A 20,233-nucleotide genomic window follows, 5' to 3' on the forward strand; every position below is an offset into this window, starting at 1 on the left:
ATCAACATACCCTCCAATTTGAGAAGAAAATAGTTTTAGGAATGCTGTTAGATTTTTTGTTTTCAAAGCTCGAGTTTCGTAAATGCTCATCGGTACTTTTTTGCGTCTTCGAATTTTATGTTGTGCTTCATGAAATTCATCACCCGTGTATGTGTCTACCAACACCATGTGGTTGAACATGCCGCGAGTGATCCGCGTAAAAATATGGAAAATATGACTTTGTAACTCACGCAGTCAACACGACGCGAGTTAACTGAGTTGACAACTTGTGTGAATCCATCAGTATCACGCTCAAGTCTTTGAAGGCTGTATCGCTTCATGATGGGCGTTCTGGTCGCTTTTAAGGATGGAAATCTTTCTCCTCTTGTACCGAAATCACCCCCAGCCCTGGCTGAAAAACTGCGATGAAGAGTTTCCTGCTGACTCCTATCCAGGTATGTGTCGACGTTGGGCAGTCTTCTGTTTCTGACATTTGTTTTAAAGTTTGTATGTGGAAACATCTTCCATTTGGCTGAACTTGTCTCTGAAGGACTGGATATTGGAGGAAAGGCCAGAAAATGGAAGAGAAATTTCCAAAAGACTCAGAGGGTAGCTGCAGAAAAATCGAAAGTTGCGTTCTTTCATGTTGCCATTCATCTATCAGGGAAAAGGCCCACCGAGTCTCCAACACCCCATCTGCTGTGGTCCAACCATGTACCTAACGAATCTGAAGTTAGGGTTATCAAAGACTTCATCCACCATTCAGAGGTCGAAATGGAACACTACTTGGAACAGCTGAAGGTGAAGAAAACCTGGAGGAAACTTACGTTGTTCAGATATAACGAAACAAAGAAATTTATGTCCGAGCATAAAGCCATCATCTCGCCGATAAGGCGGCTGCCTCCTGAAATGATTTTGCAACTAATCTTCATACATGCCATCGAAGCGGAACCAGAAAGGATGGCATGGCACTGCATGTCGAGCGTGCCATACGGAATTGCCCAGGTTTCGTCTGTCTGGAGAAAGATTGCATTGAATACGCCTGATCTCTGGACACGCATACCTACTATTCCGATAGAGAGGCTTTTCACCACCAAACCCCAATTTCTGGCCTTCCTATCCGCAATCATATCCAGGACCGGTGCTGCGCCACTGGAACTCTCCTTCTATGGTCCTGATTATATGGCGTCAGACGGCTCTCATCCTGCTGTCAACATGCTCATCGAACATTCCTCGAGATGGAAATCACTAACGATTGAAATTTCTTCCCTGGAGCTATCAATATTTGACGCAATCAAAGGCCGACTCCCAATGTTAGAGACACTGGTCATTCGAGGGTGGTACTTCATATCCCCGATCTCGGCTTTTCCCATTGACATTTTTCATGATTCGCCACGTCTACGAGAAGTTTCACTATTTCATGTGAAATCAAAAATGTTAAACCTTCCTTTCCACCAGCTAGTCAGATATGAACAAGAAGAAGGTCATCCAGAGCAACTCAACCTTTTGTTCAACTCTTCACAGCTCTCAACGTTCAAGACCCTGTCGTTACGTGCAGCCTATGGATTTCATGTTTCATTGCCAAGTCCCTTCGTCACCTTGACTTCTCTTACCACCTTGATGTTACGTTCCCAATCGTCGGAAACCCATCATTGGCACCTGTTAGACCAATTGGTTCTTCCCGTACTTGAAGAATTGTTGTTTGATTCTGAACGTGTTCCATCCAGTACCAAAAGGTATCCGTCTGAACCAATTTTTGCTCTCATAACACGTGGACCACGACCGCGCCCGTTGAAAAAGCTTTACATACGCTCCCTGTCCACCAGCAACTCCGGAGGCCTAATTGCGTTGCTGCGGCAACTTCCATTTCTAACCCACTTGACCACGGACATGCAGCATGCGAGCGACCTTCAAAGCATTGCGCATGCCGGAACGCAAATTATTCCCAATCTTCGAAGCTGTTCTTTTTTCGCAGATGAATTATTGTCTGAGCAATGTTCTGAGCTGTGTCGCACTCTTGCTGCCAACCGATGCGAGAAACAGCACACCGAGTTTGTCGATAATTCAAGCTACAGCATTCCAGCTTTACACATTCACTTCCCCGACGATCATATCGCATCCGATCAACAGAAAATTTTGCAACAATGGTCGGACACCGCATCATCACTCAAACTAAGAGAGCTACGAAAATCTATCATCGGCTGTCTCCCTGAATTGACTTTATATTCCAGACGCAAACCCTCGTCTAGACTTCGAAGGCAAGCGTCTTTCCTCCTTTCGTCTGTCAGAGAAGTCAACATTAACAACGCCAACGAAATATACGTGAGTTAAACATCTGCTTTATACTGTTCATGTCCATGCCAACACATTGGTTCCAGGTATCGGGAATCCATAAGACCCTTCATCGAATATCTACCGTATTTGCAGGATCTTCAACCAGCGATTCGCATCTTAGTGATTTGGCCAAACTCGCTCTAGAGCAATGGGAATCCAAATTCAATGCTTCACATGATGATTTCCGGTGGTTGACCTTATTTCCTAAATCGTTGACTTATATTTCAAGCTTCAATGGTACGTTGGTGAATAGCACTTAATTAACGTGACTAAATACTTTCCACCTCTTTAGATATTCGTGCGTCGACCAAGGCGGTGGAAAAGATAATATTTGGAGAACTTGAGGGTATAATTATCCCTCAGTCTGATACGCCCTGGCCATCACATCGATTTTCTTGACGAGTGTTTGGCATATTAATCAAAAGACCCAAGCAGCGACTTTCTTAATTTGAGCGAGTTAAATTATCAAGTAAGATTATACCTATTTATTGAATTGTTGCCACTTCACGGGTAACCAAATCTCAATCCAAGAATTTGTTCTCCATGCAGTCAGATGCAGAAGCTAATTGAGTCCATGTCGCTGATGTCCTGGGGGTTAGATGTATGCTGGAAATTTATGTAGCATATTATGGGTGCCTTCGGTACTCGGTGTAGGTTCTCATGCCCCACCCGTTATTGGCAGATGGCATATCGAATTATCCTTCAAGATACGACCAACTACGGGAATGTTGTTCACTCACGCCTAGTGCATAAATGTCGTTCAAGATACATATTATGCCTCGCCAACGTAAGTGACAGTGCGAATGGGCGCTTGTGGTGAACTCAGTGTCTACGGGTCAGCGCTATATACTTAGAATGCCGATCCCTTCAAGGCACGGTGAACGGTGCTCTTGGTATCTAAAAATAATCTGTCTTATAAAGGCATTGAACAGGACACAGCAACTTGTGAATCATAGTTAGCCGCAAGATAACCCTAGAGAAGAATTACCGTTGAAAATTTACATCTTCACCAAGCGAATAAATCAAGGTATCCGAGCGACATGATGCACTAATGCGATACTATGCGATAGTGGCGTTCTTGACAAAGAAGCATCGGATGCAAATCAATGGCTTCTCTTCAAGCAAATGCTGTGCATAGTTACTACACAGGGGGATCCTGACTGATTCCTGGCCAATCAGCGTGAGATATGAGGGTGACAAATGAACCCAACATAGCGATCTGATATACGTTGCTACTGTCGTCTAAGGGCAATATTAGAGTATGTCAGCCGACCTTCCCTTCCATTCCTACTTGATGTATACTAACCGTTATTTTGGGCGAATGAGTTCATACCTCTGATCTTAGAGGAGGGCATAAAAGAGAGGGCAATTTGCTTTACCATCTTCATCACTTCGTCCTTCGCTTTCTTCCTTTCAGACCTGGTGTCTCTTCTATTTCCTTCTGCACTATTCACTTTCTTCTCTTTTTCATAACTTTTTCATAAGTGTTATTGCAATGGCCCGATTCTTCTGCTTCTTCACCCTTGCTTTTGCTTTGCTCATGTCCTGCGTCATGGCTGGTGAGGAAACTCGCAAAGCATCAATTTGAATAGGAACTGACTCGGTCCCCAATTGCACGTTTCCAGCGCCACTCGGTGGGTCTCATCTTCATGATCACAGAAAGATATCATGACGACTGATAACAAATTTATCAGGCGAACAAAGCAAACGCCAGATTGGTAATCTCCAATGCAACATTGCACGCCTCAAGACCGTTGCTGGACTCGCTAAGTCGGCCTCTGCTATCAAAAAAGCAATGACTGCTGCTCAGGGGTGAGTACCACAACATCAATAGAACCCACCCTCATTTGGGTAACACGCAATTATCTCAAGTGACGCCGAAACTACTGCACAGCTGCAGACGGCTGCACAAGGAGTCTCAAGTGCCCAGGCCGGAGTAGGAACGATCGCGAAGGCTCTCATCACCGGACAACTGGCGCCCGCTGCAGCGCGTCAGCAAGTCGCAGACGGCCTCAATGCTGCCACGACCGCACTTGGATCTACAACCTCGTAAATATCTTCTGTGGATGCATGATTAATTGAGGGCCGAACTGACCAGTGTCTCTAGGAGCGACCCTAACGTCGACAGTGCTATTGCATCCGCCACCTCGGCTATCGCTGGCACCACCACCTCCGGGCAGCAGGTTGTCGCCAACTGCAAGTAAAGAATGTCAACGGGGCAATTGCTTATAAGGACACTTTTTCACGGACAGATCAGTTTATTTCACTTGTGGGGAGAGATATAGTGCAAGTCAATAGGAATAGGATGATAGGCATTAGTTACATTTGATTTTACGTTACATTTTCAAGTCAAATACACGATGCGGTTCACGTTGATCAAGAGATTCTTTTCTGGACGATGGGAATGAGGACAGAACACCAAGCGTCTGATTTATTGGGGTCGGTGTACGGTAAGCTTGTTTCGGTGTCGCGAAGTATCTTGAAAGGGGACGACTGAGCGATCGGCGATAGGTCAATTGGTGAAGTCGAGAAAAAGAATTTTAAAAACCCGACGTCAACGTCGTGGCCATCAGGAATGAAGTATTCGATGGGATTTGCACCGCCATTCCCAAAACCTATATTGATCTGACCACCCTCTTTAGGTAGAGGTGAATCCGCCAGGAAGTGGTTTTCTGTAGTGGTCGAATAGTATGATTCTGAATGACAGAGTCACATCAGAAAATATAGATGCGCGAAACAAATAGGGCTTCCTCACCAATACTGAGCTCACTGTTATCAAAGTAAAATATGTTTGGGTACAAGTTTGTGCCGCTGTAATTAGTAACCCTGATCCCATACAAGTTTTCGACGGCGTCATCAATCTCAAGGGTGATTATGCCATCCTTGATAAGATTTTCACCCATCGGCATCCATCCTAATGCACCGTCCTCGTCATGCTGCCATGACGGTTGCAGTTTAAAGAACTCGAATCGAAGAGATTTGCGCAGGTTGTCACTGGTAAGGTAAGATCGATTCAGATGATAGTAGTACGTCGCTGCGCCCTGAAGTATTCGGCATAGGCTGGCAGGATCTGAATTGGCTGTGTGGATGCATCGTGTGAGGCCGTGGGCGGTGACTCGCTCATCAAGGTGGTAAAAGGCGATGTCATCCCCTTGCCGTCTGGCCTCTATGTCTGCGATTAATTTGTCCGCCAGGCTAAATCTAATTTGGTGGCCAGCAAGGGGCTCACGGGTCTGCACTAGGGAGGCTTCGTTGAAGATCTGTAGCAGAGCTTCTTCGGGAACATGGACTCTGAGCTGTTCCTGGACGCCTGATTTGCTTTGAACCGCAATTGGTGACTGTCCTAGGGCACGTGTTGGGTTTATGGGTTGTGATAATGTCGACTGAAATGGTCCGACATCAAGGACGGTGGAAACACCACAAGGTTCTTGATTACTGAGCGCCTTAGCATCCGCGTACAGGGTGAACTCTGCTTTTGGCGAGACCCCATGCGCGGCACCTGCACGGAGAACGTACTGTGCATTGGGATTGAGATCAACTTTGAACACGTTCCTGGTTGGGGATAGGACTTTCCCGTTGAACAGTATGCGGTGTCTGTTGACACCTTCAAGCTGAGGGTTCTGGCTAATGGAAAAAAATCAGGATCATAGAAGACACGCCCAAAAGTTATCACTTACAAAACGAGCTGCTCCAGACGATCCATGAGATCGACGTAGCTGATTTCAGAGATCGGGACGGAGTTGAGAACTTTGAGAAGTGCTCTCGTGAATTGACCTCGGCCATTAATCTCGATAGCACGTTCCGACGCGCTGCACGCAGCGAGAAAGACATGAGACGCAAGGCTTCCGGAGACATGCTGGACCGCAGCTCGTTGTTGATGCATGTCAATAATATCATCATCGAGGCCAGCGGGCAATGCATAGTTTTTTAACATTGCACTTCTCACTGACACAGGTGAATCCAAACTTCGCGTCCCAGAGCCGGCATTACAGCAATCAAAGATCACAGTCTGGGAAATAGATTAGAGAAGAATAGGGAGTATTGAATAACCTCTTACAATATTATCGCCTTTCTCGATCATGATGTTGCGGAGGAGACGTCCGATTGTCCTGTCCGGAATAACATGGACGTTCCCATTACTGGTAAAATCGCAAGGAACAATACTTTGCACGATGTTCCAACCATCCTCCGTTGGCCAATCATCTGGCACCTCGACCTCCTGTCCGTGGCCAGCATAGTATATCAGAATGGCGTCTCCTCTTCGTATATCGCGATTGGTCTGCAAAGCAACAAAGGCTTGTATGATGTTCTCCCGAGTAGCTTCGAGGTCGCTCAGCATACGGATGTTGCGGTCGTTAACCCCCAGCTTGTTCTTGAGGAATTTGCGGACTGCTTTTGCATCGCGCACCGAGCCACGTAGATCCTCAATTTGGGGATCTGAATATTGGTTTATACCAATGATGAAGGCAAATATCCGAGGTGAACTATGACTTTGTAAAAAATCGACTGGGACAGGGGTCGGACTTGACGTACTGATCAACTGATTCAACGGGACCCTCAACCTCGCTAGATGAGCTGCTAGACACAGTCCTTAACAAAGCTTCTGCCTACAGATGCCCTACTTTACGGACCTTGTCACAATGTTAGAGTCTCCATGTTTTCTAGGTTTTTTAAGATATGTTAGTTACGTCCCATCGAGCGTTAGTGCACACTCACAGTTTCATTTGGTCCTCGACTGACATGTCGTTTTTGTGAAATTTTGATGACAGCTTGGACGAGGTGCAGAAGGAAGAGAACATGGAGGCGACCCTTTTATGTTTTGAAGGCTATGCTCTCGGTTTCGGTGCCTTCAATTCGCGGAGGCGATGCATATGGGTTCATGTTCAGTTCGTAGCACATTGAATTTAATGCGACTGCGGGAGGAGTTGGGCGAGCTTGTATTGTCGTTTGCCGCAATTTGTCATTTGGCGTTGGACGTACTTCGTATCGACGGTGTCGTCGTGTCGACGACATATGGGTATAGGACGGAGTGCAAAAAGTTTACACTCCGCACCCTATGTTACAGTAATTGTACGCGACACTTCTCTTGTTCTTTTCCGACAACTGGCATTGTGATGCAAGTCTGAGACTCTGTCTATGTAAGAGAAATTATTCTCACTATCCTTTCTGCAACTTACATGTTTGAACTAGAAATGAATGCATGTCAAATTCGTCTGAAGTTTTAAATGGTGCCAGCAATGTTCCTCCGGCAGAAATTGCCTTCATGATCATTGGTACGGGTTCCGAACGATTCGAAACGTATCACAAGCTGACTCTTTCGTCCGTTCCTCAGATATGGTAGTAGTATATTTGAGGCAAAAACCTAAGTGTCCTATGTCAGATTGTTGAATAAAGTCTACACAACTAATCTGATCGGCCCGCAAGTAAGTATATTTACAGCCACTGTTTCCTATTTTTTTCCCAAGCTTGATCCTGCTTATCCTCTTATCTTACTCTACTGTCCTCGTTATGGTCAAAACAGTTACCCGATATCGCATAGGTGTAGACGTTGGAGGTAAACCAGCTTTCTATAAGATATCTTTGCCACTGACCTGTTCAAAGGTACCAATACCGACGGAGTTATTATCGACGTAGCAAAGTCAGGCGACCCGTCTTCAAGAGGGGTTGTCGCGTCTTTTAAACACGCCACTACCCCAGATGTTACCACAGGGATCGAATTGGCTGTCAAAAGAGTTTTAGACCAATCTGGAATCGACCCTGGGAGTGAATCAATTCTGAGTTTGACGATCGGAACAACGGTGAGCGATATTGCTGTCTCGGTGCATCGGTGAACTTAGTGGAATATTAGCATTTTATTAACGCCGTTGTACAACTAGATTCATCTAGGCTAAACAAAGTAGCGGTTTTACGCCTAGCTGCGCCGTACACGGGTGAATGTCCTTCTGTCAGTGCTACCACAGGCCCTGCAGCATCCATCCTGAATTTTCATTTAGTTCATAGACTTTCCTCCAGACCTGAAGGCACTTTTAAACGGGTATACTTCCATCATAAACGGAGGCTTACAAATGTAAACAATTTAAAAAATCATTCAATCATTATCTTACGACCTCGATATAGTGACGGAAGGACAATTAACGACGTTCGCGAGGAAGAGGTCGTCCAACAGGCCGCAATCATCAAACAGAAAGGAATAAAGAATATTGTTTTGGTTGGAATTTGTGGGTCATAACCTACTGTCATCTATTCTATTTCCCTAAATTAGAGACAGACTCCCCTCTTGATGTTCAAGGTTCTCAGGAGTACAAAGCTAGAGACATTCTACGAAGAGAACTAGGTGACGGCGTCAACATCGTTTGCTCGCGAGACGGCAAGTGATTGTTTTATAGTTGATTTATGCTGTTTATAACCCGCCAATCACAGTGGGTCATGTAGGGCTTATCGAAAGAGAGAACGCGTCCATCCTCAACGCGTCAGTCTTGACATTTGCACAGCGTACGATACGGAGCTATAAGCGCGCGATGAAGAGGCTCGGTCTCAAGTGCCCCTTGTACCTAACACAAGTCTGTGTTTCTGGGCTTCTCCTTATCGTACCTAACACCTAATTTGCCTAGAACGATGGGACATTGACTTCGGCAGCAGAGGCGGCTCGTTTACCAATCAAAACATTTTCGTCTGGGGCAACCAATTCAATGCGAGGGGCATCATACCTTGCTGGCATAGATTTAAAGAGCAAAGAGGGACCGGGAAAGAGTATGATTGTGGTTGATGTGGGCGGGACTACCACTGACGTCGGGGTACTGCTCCCAAGCGGGTTCCCTAGACAAGCAGCAGCTTTCATTGAAGGTAAATTTCCAATGATGCTTTTAGATTTACGTATTCACGAGTATACTTACAGTCGCTGGTGTGAGGACAAAGTAAGCAACTTTTTTTAATATATTTTATTTTTGTGTTTATTTTCCCGGAAGCTTCACGATGCCAGACGTCCATTCCATTGGACTCGGAGGCGGCTCTAGAATTCGGACAGATCAAGATGGCAAAGTCACCGTCGGACCAGATTCTGTTGGGCATTACGTGAGCCTAGTCAAGTTCGTTTCACAAAACATCGTTCGCTGACTTCTGATGTTGGCCCATTGGTAGCTGACAAGAGACAGTCTAATATTCGGTGGAAGCCAGGTAACAGCGACTGACATCATGGCCGCCCATTCCCCGGAACTAAACATTGGAGATCGAACCTTGGTTGCGAATGTGGATGGGGAGACAGTTCAGAAAGCTATCAAAGCGATGACACGGACTTTAGAGGTATGTTCTGGTATGCGGGGGACAAAGAAAAAACTGACCAGGCTGTCTAGACAGTCATTGACCGTATGAAGACCAATGCAGAGGATTGTGATGTTCTGTTAGTTGGAGGGGGATCCATTATTGCGCCCAGCGCTCTCAAAGGTGTCAGGAATATAATGTAAGCCAAGGGATCAATAGCAATCATTTTCGCAAATGTAGACATCACTTTTTTTAGAATTCCTCAACACCACGAAGTCGCGAATGCAGTCGGAGCAGCGATCGCCAATGTCTCCGGAGAAGTGGACACCATTGAGATACTCAGCGGGAAAAGTCTCTCCGAGGCCGTCGACCGTATCAAGCGCCAGGCAATTGGGAGAGCCGTCGACATGGGCGCCGACTCAGAGAGTTCGAGAATTGTGGATGTAAATGTACTCCCTATCCAGGTTGGTCCCAGATTTAAGCCAGCCTTTCTATGTACTTGCTCATTTTTTTTTCATGTCAGTATGTCACTAACCAGGCCACAAGGATTATTGTTAGAGCTGTTGGCGAGCTTAAAGATGACGAGCAAGTTCTGTCTTCATCACTGGACGCATCCGAAGAGCACGGCGAAGATTGTGATGACAATGATGGTGACAACGAAGCTATCATTAACACCCCTATTATTCAAGAAAAGGTCGATTATACTACATATAAACCGAAGATTGTGGACAACAAATGGATACTCTCGGAAACTGATCTATGTGTGTGCTATGGTGCTCACAGAATCTCTAACATATAAAATCTAACGTGCACTTCGTTAACAAGTTTTTATTATGGAAGGATGTGGGGTCCTTGGGACGGTACGTCGTTTCAAGACCTTGCACTGTTGATAAATGTATTAAACACAATTATAAAGGGTGGAGGAGGTTCCCCATACCCTATATATCTGATGTGCCGCCAAGCTCTCCGAGATGGAGGTACTATTAAAATCATAGATCACACCGCGCTCAATGATGACGATATAATTGTTCGAGGAGGTGAGTAACCACTTGCAATCAAATCACGAGCCCTTACATATTCCCGCATATTGGCGGTCAGGCTTTATGGGCTCACCTTCAGTGGGATTTGAACGAATCAAGGGAGGAGAACACCTGCGTGTAGGCGGTCTGGAGTTGGCGAAATATTGTGGTATCACAAATTTTACGGCGACACTTTGGTACCACATTTCCATTTATGGAGTACTTTCCGCATTGACGAATATCTTTATGTAAAGCGATGAAATTGGTGGAGGGAACGGAATGCAGTCACTGTTGATGTCAAAGTACGCCCCTTTCCCATGTCTCTGGTACTTGAAAATAATTAACTTGGGACTTAAGTATATATCATATCCCGGCCTTGGATGGCGATCTTATGGGACGAGGTGAGCGCACCAATAGATCATACAGCAATTACCCTAACTAACCTGTACCAAAGCATATCCAATGCTAGACCAAGTTCTTCCAGGTTTGTTAGCAAGCTCCATCATCTGCCTATCTGGCTCACCATCATGGTTGTTTAGCGGTATATAACAGACCAAACTCGTAAGTTTAAATGTAGTCCCACTTTGTGTCCTATGCTTATGGCTACTTGAAGACTAGTACCGTGCTCTCTGTACGACGGAGATGGGAACGCCGTTGTTCGTAGCCAATAAATGTTTTGAAAGTTACTGATTCTGTGAACTAACACCTCAACATCAGATATTATCAAAGGTCAAGAACGACCATTTCGTGGAATCCATCATGAGGGTTGTCACAGCTGAAATGGGGTCCTCGGCGGCACTTTGCCCTCCTCCATGTGCACTACGCGATGCACGGGACTTTGGTGTTAACAGAAGCCAAAGCCAAGCATGGCGGATTGGAAGAGCGATTGCAATTTGCAGGCAGACTAAGTACGTCTACATAATTTTACGGTGTCCCTTTATGTAGACCATGCTCATGTTCGGAACCTTAAAGTGACATGAGCGGGATTGTGGACGCCATTATGAAGCTCCAGAACGGGAAATGCTTGTTTATTGGCAAGATCATTGAAGTGACGAGGGTAGGCTTCTCGGCGTAAACGAGGTGTGTCTAGCTAACATCCGATGTTTCTTAGGAGGTCCGAGCAGGTTTTACATGGGGTCAAGTGCGCATTGCACGCCTTCGAGATGACGAAATCGAAGACGTTATCCAGCAAAACCAGATATCCAAAACCGCAGAAGAGACGATGGAAGGCCCTGAGGATGTTATGATTATACCCTTCCAGAATGAGAATTTGTGTGCGTACTTGGAGAGACCAGATGGGACCCGAAAGGTTATTTTGCTTCTTTAACTATTGTTGCAAGATATGCTGACAAAACTTGTACATGATTGGCGCGGGTCTAGATCGTGGTGAGCGTCCCGGACTTGATCACAGTGCTCGACTCCCAGAGTGGATCGCACCTTGGAACACCTGAATGCGAGTTTCCGTATTAATTTGTATCTTTGTCGAGGCTTACCCATTAACTTGATAGATGCGTATGGGCTTCGGGTTACAGGCACGTCATATCTCTCGTGTCCGTATTTCCCAGTCTAATCCCGTCCGTGTTGTCCAGTTATTGCTATGGCAGGCCACCCGCTTTGGCGATCTGAAAGGGGCCTAGTTGTGGGCGGCCCCACGGCCTTTGGGTGTGTCTCACTGCCAGAATATACAAGCTGATTTGAGCTGACAATCTTTATTCCAATAGTTTGGATCATACTTTCGAGCCTCTGGGAGATTACATCGAGCCCAAGTCTGTCATTGAAGAATACAGAGGTCAATGAGAACCGGGTGAAGAAAGCAACAGTGGAACGTCCAATTGTTACACTGCATATACATTTTCTGTGCTTGCATAAGTTTTGTGACTACCTGACTCTCATGATAGAGCTAACTTTTGTTTGTTTTCTTTTCGGCCTTCATGGACTCGAAATCATTGTTTCGTTTTCAATTTCGAGATGCGTATCGTGACGAGTTTTGAATAAGGCAAGAAAGTTGAAGGTACACCACTAGTTTTGACGCAATGGGACAATATTACGTTTCGCGTACGTATTGGTGGTCGAGAATGACTTTCTTTCCATTATCTTGGGATAGTGACTTAGCCAGATGCTACACAGATGGCCGTCCATGGCTTCTTCGAGTCCGACTCGCATCGGAGCATCCTCATAGCTCATTGCTGCGTCCTGTTTCTCCGTAGTCCGAAAGTATCCCCTGCTAGGCGCCTGACTCCTGGATCCAGACTCCCGCCGCCGAAGTCAATTATATAACGCTTCGTGAAGTTCAACGTCAACGTGTCGGACAAATGCTGGGGTACAAGGTGACAATGACATAACTCTCAAGCACCTTCAGGCTTCGATTCTTGAAGGCTTCTCATCTCGTCATGATTCCAAATTCCAATCTAAGAGAGATTATTCATCGATCACCTCCACCTCCGAAAACTCAGGAGGCGGCGTGATTTGAGACTCGAGATTCGAGGCGGGCGCCGCTTTGTTTGAAAAATGTCAATGAAATGGCGAAGAGCCAAAAGTCAAAAGCCAAAACTTTGGGATTTCGAACTTTATTTTAGCGATGCGTCTGTGATTTTCCACATGCACTGGAATACTGGACTGGTGATGTACAGTGCACTGTGCAGGGATGGGAATGACGCTGACGCCGACTCCTGAGTTCAGAGTGGGGCGGTGACAATGACACTGAGGCTGAGTGGGATTTGCTTGGCGTGGTTGAACTTCAACTTGTGCTTGAATCGACGTCTTGTTGAAACGTGAACACACTGATTCGCGTACTGCTACCTGTAGGACCTAGCAAGTGGGTCCAGTCTCCAGATATCCAGGATTATGACAGGGTCGAAGTCGAAAGTTGAGCTCTTCGACGCGGACGACCAATGGTCCGTCTTGACTTTTGAAAACTCCATCCCGTCCACCGCTGAGCGCTAGGGGCTTGCGAAATTGGAGTCCATGTTGAGGTTAAAGGTTAAAGACCTGATCCTGACCAAGCGCGCGGCGCCACAGCGCGTTTGGGCACTACTGCAGTCTGACAGTGATAGTTATAGTATACTAATACCTGCCCGTACATCCCGAATTCCGAGTCCCGACTATGCCGTTTTCGAATTCAGTTTTTGCCATCTCATCTGCGATCGTTCTTTGGTACATGTATGTCTTTGCGTGGCGCCGGAGTTTTGCTACCTTTATACGTATAACGTTACCTACAAAGCATGTTTATAAATTGTAAATGGTAATTGTAAAAGCGAGGGCGGAGAAAGGCCGTCCAGCCGCCTAGCCGCCTAGCCACCAGGGTCAGGGAGTGGAACTTGAACGTTGAACGTTGAACCTCCATTGACATTGGACAGTAAGTATCTAGAATTAGAAATTTGAAGACGTGCACACTGCGACGTGCGACATGCGATATGTCAGCGACATTAAGAGTCAAATCAGACTCAAGATAAAATTGAAACTATGCGTGGTCCGGGGCAGTGGGGAGTTCAAGAACTTTTTTTTATGGGAAGCACTTGCTTAGGCGGGTTAGACTGGTGCTTCAAGTGTTTAATTTTTTAGAGTTTACTTAATTCCATGTCGATATCGATTATCGAAGTTTGTTATGTTCCATGTTCCATGTTGAGAAGTTGAGAACTTCGAACTTCGAGTACGGAATATGTAGGTGTACGGAATTAGATTTGTCAGTGTCATTGTGTCAATTATGTCATTGTCAACGCCATGCTCAATGTCCGTCCGCCAGAAGCGAGGAGAACATATTATAATATATTATAGAGTAGCGCCGTTCCTGGGCTAGTGCGTTGCGAGGGTGTTTCGAACTTTGAGCGCGTCTTGATCTCATAGGCCTCTGCGGACTCCCGAGTGGTGTGCGTTGGCACTTGCCCTCTCCCTCTCGATATCGCGTTCTTCGTCACTGCCTACCTTCCCCGCACGACGCACGTCTACCGGCCACGCAGCTGTCTTGAGCGGGATTGTACTTCATCTACTTGCTTCTCTGTGTTGCTTAACTATCTCCTGTGTGTTCATCGTTCGCTGTTCGGTTCGTTGGAGTGTACTCTGTTCCTGGCACCTACCCACTGTTCCCAACCATTCCCACCAATTGAATTTCGGTCGACTCGTTGAAACTCGCTGAAACTCGAACGTTCATTAGGGAGCGAATATTGGGTGTGGGCAAGTTGAACTTGAAGGTACGTGATTGTGTCTGTGCTGTATTTATTATCACCATCACTATCGCGTTGAAACCCAACGCAGCGCGCTTTGCGTGTTAAACTGGATGATGGATATGTAATGTGGAACGCTGTATTCTGACGTTGAACTCAAGTTAGATTTTTTTTGTAATCAACAACTTGCACAATCGTCGTCGTCAGCGGCGTCGTCCCTCGCACCGCACCGTATACTGACGCCACACCCTTGTCTGCCCCACGACGCCGTGACGCCGCGCTCCACAGTTGTATTGGCACTTTTTGGCAGATTTGCTTCCGGTTGGCATTTGCACATCAACAATCAATAATTATAATCAACGCTCCTTCGGTATTCGGTATTTGGTATTCGTCTCGGTTCGGAGGTATTCCATTATAGAAATCGAAATAGAAATTGATCGTTTGGCGCAGTGATACGTAGATCGTCGGGGTCCGGGACCATTTTCGTCGATTTGGATACAAAGACCAGGTGAAAGTAAAAGTGAAGTCTGCGCGCTTCTCTTCAGACGGAGGAACGAGGAATTAAATAATCCTAATCAAGTAGCATTTTCAAAACAACACGAAAAGTAACACAATGCACCCGCACCCACTCCCATCAACACCTACAAACCCCTCGCGCACACGCACGCAAAAGACGCTGACCATCGCGCTCTCCCAAGCACAGCTCGCCGTATCACTCGACGAGTCCCTCGCACACACACTTTCGCCGTCCACGGCGGACGCTGATGCAAATTATAAGAGGATTGAAGAGGTAATTGGAGTGTACGGACGGAGTGTGGGGTTGCTTGGATGTGTGATTGAGGGGATTAGGAGGGAGGAGACGTTGGGGGTGTTGATTGGGAGGAAGAAAGGGAAGGGGAGGAAGGGAAAAAGGGAGGAAGAGGGAAAAGAGAATAAGGGGCAAGGGGAAGGGCAGGGAGAGGGGGAACAGAGTGCGCTGAGGCAGAGAGAGAAGAATGAAGATGATGATATTGGAAAATATAGAGAGGAAGATGTGAGTCGGTTGGTGGGTATACATGACTCATATAAGCGCCGTATGGAGGTTTTGAGTGAGGTGTATGGTGTCCCGCTCCCGCCGGATTCGACGCGTACGAGGTTGTAGTTCGTGTTTTTTTGCTTGTTTTCTTCTGTTTGTTTTGGTTTTTGATTTTCTTTGTTTCTTCGATTGCTTTGTGCTTTGATTTGGGTTTGAAATTGAATGGGTTGTGGATTACTCGCTTACTTACATACCCTCTTCGTATTTCAGTTTTGGAGTTGTTTTTTTTTTCTTTTTGGTTGTTCACGGATAATGATATATGCGTACACGTGTGGTTGATGTTCGCATAATTATGTTTTGATTGGCTAACATTCACCATTTACTGTTTACTTCCTTTTGGAACGTCGGCCTCCGAGCTGCGGCCTCATTAAATTTATGTCATTATCAATGAAAAGTGGGTAATTTTTTCTTGTTTCTGGAAGGAACTGGAAGAGAGAAAGAGAGAGAGGGAGGAGGGAGAATGAAACCTGAATAATTTTGATTCTCGGAGACTATCCAAAGAGAACATCCTTCTTGTCTTCCCTTTGTGCGCTCCTTTTACAATTTACCAAGTTCCGGGTGTGCACTTGGTTTTGTTTTTTGTTTGTTTGATGTTTTTTTATCCATTTGTCGTTCCAGCCGAGAAGACCCAGAACCATCTCTATCCCTTCTTCCATTCCCTCCTTCCTCTCCTCAGCCTCTTGGAAGTCAAACTAAAAGGTGTGAACACAAAAAATACAAGGGCCAAACCTCCAAGCTCAAACTCCAACATTCACCAAAAGGGCACAAGGCGCGGCCGTGCGAATTTGCAGTGCCACAAAAGGCACATTACCATCATCAGCGTGACAATGGTATGTAACACCACGATTTGTAACTTGTAACTGTCACAGTAACACTGATCGCGCGTCGCGTCAGAAATCTGGTTCGGATTCCGCCCTTTCTTTAGTCCGCCATTGTCATTTGTGCTCCTTATCCCCCTCTTCATTCACCGCTCACCGTTCTCCGTTCAGCTTGAGCACATCAACGCCCCGCTCACCAGCCACAAGATTCTTTGTCGATTACCGTTCATCGCCATCCCTTTCTTCCTCTTCGTCTTCTTTTTCTTTCCTTGTTCTCGTTTTCCCCCTTGTGTTGGGTTGGGTATATTTGTACCTCAACTTTTGGTTAGACTTGTTCGACTCGATACACCACACCGCACCACACCTGCACCCGCAGCCAGCGAGATCACTCACAGACGCATAGACGTACGAAAGGCAACGGAGGCACAGAGGTAGAACCCACTTTGGCGAGTCAACCCCAACCCCAGCCAAACCAAACCGCAAAACGCCACTCACCCTCGCGCAGTCAGCGTCCAGCCACCTTGCTTCGAATAAGCCATAGCGTACGCAAAATATAGCATATATACACTTCACTCGCCGATTTTCGATTTTTGATTGTGGTTTTCGTACGACGTACGACGTACAACATTCACCGGTCACCACTCTCACCGCCCACTCCCCACTCCAAACTCTAAACGAGTTACGAGTTTTAAACGGATTCGAACTCGAGGTTCTCCGTGCCCACACACACACCATCCTGGTTCAAACTGCAACCGCAGCCGCAATTTGTGCTATCACTACACTTACCGCCACCGCTATCACATCTACAGCAACAGCACCAGCGCCAGTAAGGACAACACCTACACCAAGCACACGACAAGAGCACACTACAAACTACGAACTACGACTGCAGCTACAGCATCAGCTACAACAGACGAACGTACTAGCACTAGCCTAACCCAACCAAAGCCAAGGGTACCTCTGAATCCTGCGCGCAGAGCGAGCAGCACAGAATAGCACGCATATATCCCAATTCTCTTCCTTTTTCTGACCTGCTTCCTCAGTTCACGCCACCCCGCCACACACACGCCCACACCTTCACTTTATTGAACCCAAAACATCGCAAAACCTTATACAATCCAATTCTTTATCCCATACCCAACCTAATCTATCCACCTACCCACCACATAAATGTCCGGCCTCAAAAACTCGCCGTTCGGTAAACGCCTGCGCGCATCTCACCGCGAGGTGCCCTCCGCCTCGGCATCCTCTTCCGGTTCTGCATCCTTCTCTTCCACCGCATCTGGATCATCAAGTACCGCAGCTGCATCTGGCTCTGGCTTTGCTTCCGGGTCCGGGGATGCAGAGAGTACAAGTACAAGCACGCCACGTAAGGGAAAGGAGAGAGTGAACGCCATCTTTGGGGGTGCTTCTGGGAGTAGTAGTACGCTTGGAGGGGCCGAGTCATCGCCGTTTGCGTTTGGTAGTGGGATGGGGAGTATGGGAATGGGGAGCATGGGCATGGGCAGAATTGTGAAAGAATACGGCGACCGCTTTGTCCCGTCGAAAGACTCTGGCGATATGAGGACGTCGTATCATTTGATGGAGGAAGGTGGAGGATCTGGAGGTGGGCCGTCCACGCCGTCGAAGAGTAGGATTATCCCAAGTGAGAGTGATGCACTCAAAGGTGTGTGTCTTGCGTTTCTTGAATTTGTGTCCTGTTTTTGCTGACGATATGGTTGGTACGTGGTGTGTTGCGGAGCAGAGCAAGCGAATGCCATTTTCAACTCGATATTGCACACGGAAGTTACCCCTCCATCACCACAGCGCAGCGGGCGCGGGGGCAGCGGGAGCGGCTCACCCACGCGCCCACCCATCGCATCTGGATCCACACTCCCCTCTACACCGACCCGCGCGAAACGCCGGCTCTTCGCCTATAGCTCACCATCGACTACACCCACGCGGCGCCTTGACACGCCGACGGACGAAGCGTACTCACTGTCACCTGTGCGCGCGGAGAGCCAGCGGTTATTGCTCAGCCCGCGCAGGCAGCTTCGGAGTGTATGCAAGACGCCGTACCGCGTGCTCGACGCCCCCGAGCTCGCAGACGACTTTTATCTCAATCTGGTGGACTGGTCGAGGACGAATGTGTTGGGTGTCGGACTCGGCGCGTGTGTGTATCTGTGGACGGCGCAGACGGCTAGCGTGGCGAAGCTGTGTGATCTCACACCGGCGAACGACACCGTCTCGTCCGTTGCATGGGTGCAACGCGGGAGTACGCTAGCAGTCGGCACTCTCGCAGGGCGTGTACACATCTACGACGCGGCAACGCTGCAGCTCCAACGCACCTACCCCGCAGCACACGCACAGCGGGTCGGTGCGCTAGCGTGGAACGCACATGTGTTGAGCTCGGGGAGTCGCGATCGGATGGTACATCATCGCGATGTGCGCGAGCCAGGGCAAAGGCCTCAGCGACGGGGAGCGGGACATCGGCAGGAAGTGTGTGGGTTGAAATGGAGTGGAGATGGGAGTGCGGGGGTTAATGCTCCTGGTGTGTATTTGGCCAGTGGGGGGAATGATAATAAGGTGTGTATATGGGATTTGAGGGGGAGTGGGAGGAGGGGCACGGGTGGGAGAGGTGCTGCTGCTGGGACTACTGCTATGGCGAGTGGGACTGGGACTGGGAGGGCGGGGGGTATTGGAGGTGGAGTTGGTGGAGGTATTTTGAGTACGGGTGCGAGTTCGAGTATTGCTGGGCCGTCCACTACGCCTGGAGCAACGACGACGGCGGGAGGTGGAGGAGGAGCGGGGGCTGGGGCAGGAGACGAGACGACGCCGGCGGACGTGCCACTGTGGAAATTCCATGAACATACGGCAGCTGTGAAAGCGCTCGCGTGGGATCCACATGTGTCGGGTGTGCTTGCAACCGGTGGGGGTACGCAGGATAAGCACATTAGGTTTTGGAATGTGGGTACGGGTACGATGTTGAAGGAGTTGGATACGGGCAGTCAGGTGCGTTACATATTAACTGGCAAGAAACATATAACACTCACCTCGTTTTCTCTACATATCCACCAGGTCTGCAACCTCATCTGGTCGCTCACCTCACACGAGCTCGTCTCAACGCACGGCTTCTCATCCACCACTGCCCAAAACCAAATATGCATTTGGAAGTACCCGTCGCTTTCGATGGTCGCGTCACTCACGGGCCATACGAACCGGGTGCTGTACCTTGCGATGAGCCCGGATGGGGAGACGATTGTGACGGGTGCTGGGGACGAGACGTTGAGGTTCTGGAATGCGTTTCCGAGGGTTGATGGTGGTGGGGGTGGTGCGAGTGGGAGTGGGGGACATGGACTTGGAAGTGGTGGTGATGGGTGGGGTAGGGGCCGTAGAGAGAGGGAGGAGAGTCGGTTGGATTATGGACGTTTGATTCGGTGATATTCTGGCGTTGGGTTGGGTGGGGTTGGGTGGGGCAATGCCAGCGAGCACGCTCGTCCTCCAACATCGCGGTGTACAACAGACACACACACGCACGCACAAATCCCACTTGCAAACTCGCACGCACTCGCATACTCGTGTTCGTCTACATATCCAGAAACACATCGCACA

The 20,233-nt window shown here is 47.7% G+C and overlaps 6 protein-coding genes across 6 annotated transcripts; 5 read left to right on the top strand and 1 right to left on the bottom strand.

The window, feature by feature from the left end:
• Positions 1 to 404: 404 nt before the first annotated feature.
• Positions 405 to 2,712, top strand: JR316_0002755 (uncharacterized protein; the record flags this gene model as incomplete). The annotated part of the gene is made up of 4 exons (XM_047888542.1): positions 405 to 434; positions 484 to 2,301; positions 2,358 to 2,550; positions 2,606 to 2,712. The coding sequence occupies 4 exons, from the start codon at positions 405 to 407 to the stop codon at positions 2,710 to 2,712; spliced, it is 2,148 nt and encodes a 715-aa protein (XP_047753465.1).
• Positions 2,713 to 3,808: 1,096 nt separating this feature from the next.
• Positions 3,809 to 4,517, top strand: JR316_0002756 (uncharacterized protein; the record flags this gene model as incomplete). The annotated part of the gene is made up of 4 exons (XM_047888543.1): positions 3,809 to 3,872; positions 4,008 to 4,125; positions 4,186 to 4,362; positions 4,421 to 4,517. 4 exons carry the CDS (start codon positions 3,809 to 3,811, stop codon positions 4,515 to 4,517), a joined length of 456 nt encoding a protein of 151 aa, XP_047753466.1.
• Positions 4,518 to 4,689: 172 nt separating this feature from the next.
• JR316_0002757 (Metacaspase-1) lies at positions 4,690 to 7,055 on the bottom strand (the record flags this gene model as incomplete). The annotated part of the gene is made up of 5 exons (XM_047888544.1): positions 4,690 to 5,009; positions 5,069 to 5,937; positions 5,991 to 6,322; positions 6,371 to 6,797; positions 7,030 to 7,055. The coding sequence occupies 5 exons, from the start codon at positions 7,053 to 7,055 to the stop codon at positions 4,690 to 4,692; spliced, it is 1,974 nt and encodes a 657-aa protein (XP_047753467.1).
• A 458-nt stretch (positions 7,056 to 7,513) lies between these two features.
• Positions 7,514 to 12,386, top strand: JR316_0002758 (Putative D-/L-hydantoinase subunit A; the record flags this gene model as incomplete). The annotated part of the gene is made up of 29 exons (XM_047888545.1): positions 7,514 to 7,586; positions 7,915 to 8,111; positions 8,162 to 8,257; positions 8,307 to 8,380; positions 8,431 to 8,531; positions 8,582 to 8,680; positions 8,734 to 8,873; positions 8,925 to 9,156; positions 9,209 to 9,227; positions 9,279 to 9,384; positions 9,451 to 9,612; positions 9,663 to 9,769; positions 9,827 to 10,034; positions 10,094 to 10,331; positions 10,396 to 10,430; positions 10,487 to 10,607; positions 10,669 to 10,786; positions 10,844 to 10,891; positions 10,947 to 10,990; positions 11,044 to 11,073; positions 11,129 to 11,150; positions 11,203 to 11,245; positions 11,307 to 11,497; positions 11,562 to 11,646; positions 11,701 to 11,898; positions 11,970 to 12,015; positions 12,098 to 12,121; positions 12,179 to 12,251; positions 12,311 to 12,386. 29 exons carry the CDS (start codon positions 7,514 to 7,516, stop codon positions 12,384 to 12,386), a joined length of 3,006 nt encoding a protein of 1,001 aa, XP_047753468.1.
• A 2,976-nt stretch (positions 12,387 to 15,362) lies between these two features.
• Positions 15,363 to 16,288, top strand: JR316_0002759 (uncharacterized protein; the record flags this gene model as incomplete). The annotated part of the gene is made up of 2 exons (XM_047888546.1): positions 15,363 to 15,782; positions 16,247 to 16,288. The coding sequence occupies 2 exons, from the start codon at positions 15,363 to 15,365 to the stop codon at positions 16,286 to 16,288; spliced, it is 462 nt and encodes a 153-aa protein (XP_047753469.1).
• A 1,524-nt stretch (positions 16,289 to 17,812) lies between these two features.
• Positions 17,813 to 20,062, top strand: JR316_0002760 (Fizzy-related protein-like protein; the record flags this gene model as incomplete). The annotated part of the gene is made up of 3 exons (XM_047888547.1): positions 17,813 to 18,308; positions 18,387 to 19,633; positions 19,700 to 20,062. 3 exons carry the CDS (start codon positions 17,813 to 17,815, stop codon positions 20,060 to 20,062), a joined length of 2,106 nt encoding a protein of 701 aa, XP_047753470.1.
• Positions 20,063 to 20,233: the final 171 nt, after the last annotated feature.

The sequence above is a fragment of the Psilocybe cubensis genome, chromosome 2 (assembly GCF_017499595.1).
Source record: "Psilocybe cubensis strain MGC-MH-2018 chromosome 2, whole genome shotgun sequence".
NCBI classification, from domain to species: Eukaryota; Fungi; Basidiomycota; class Agaricomycetes; order Agaricales; family Agrocybaceae; genus Psilocybe; species Psilocybe cubensis.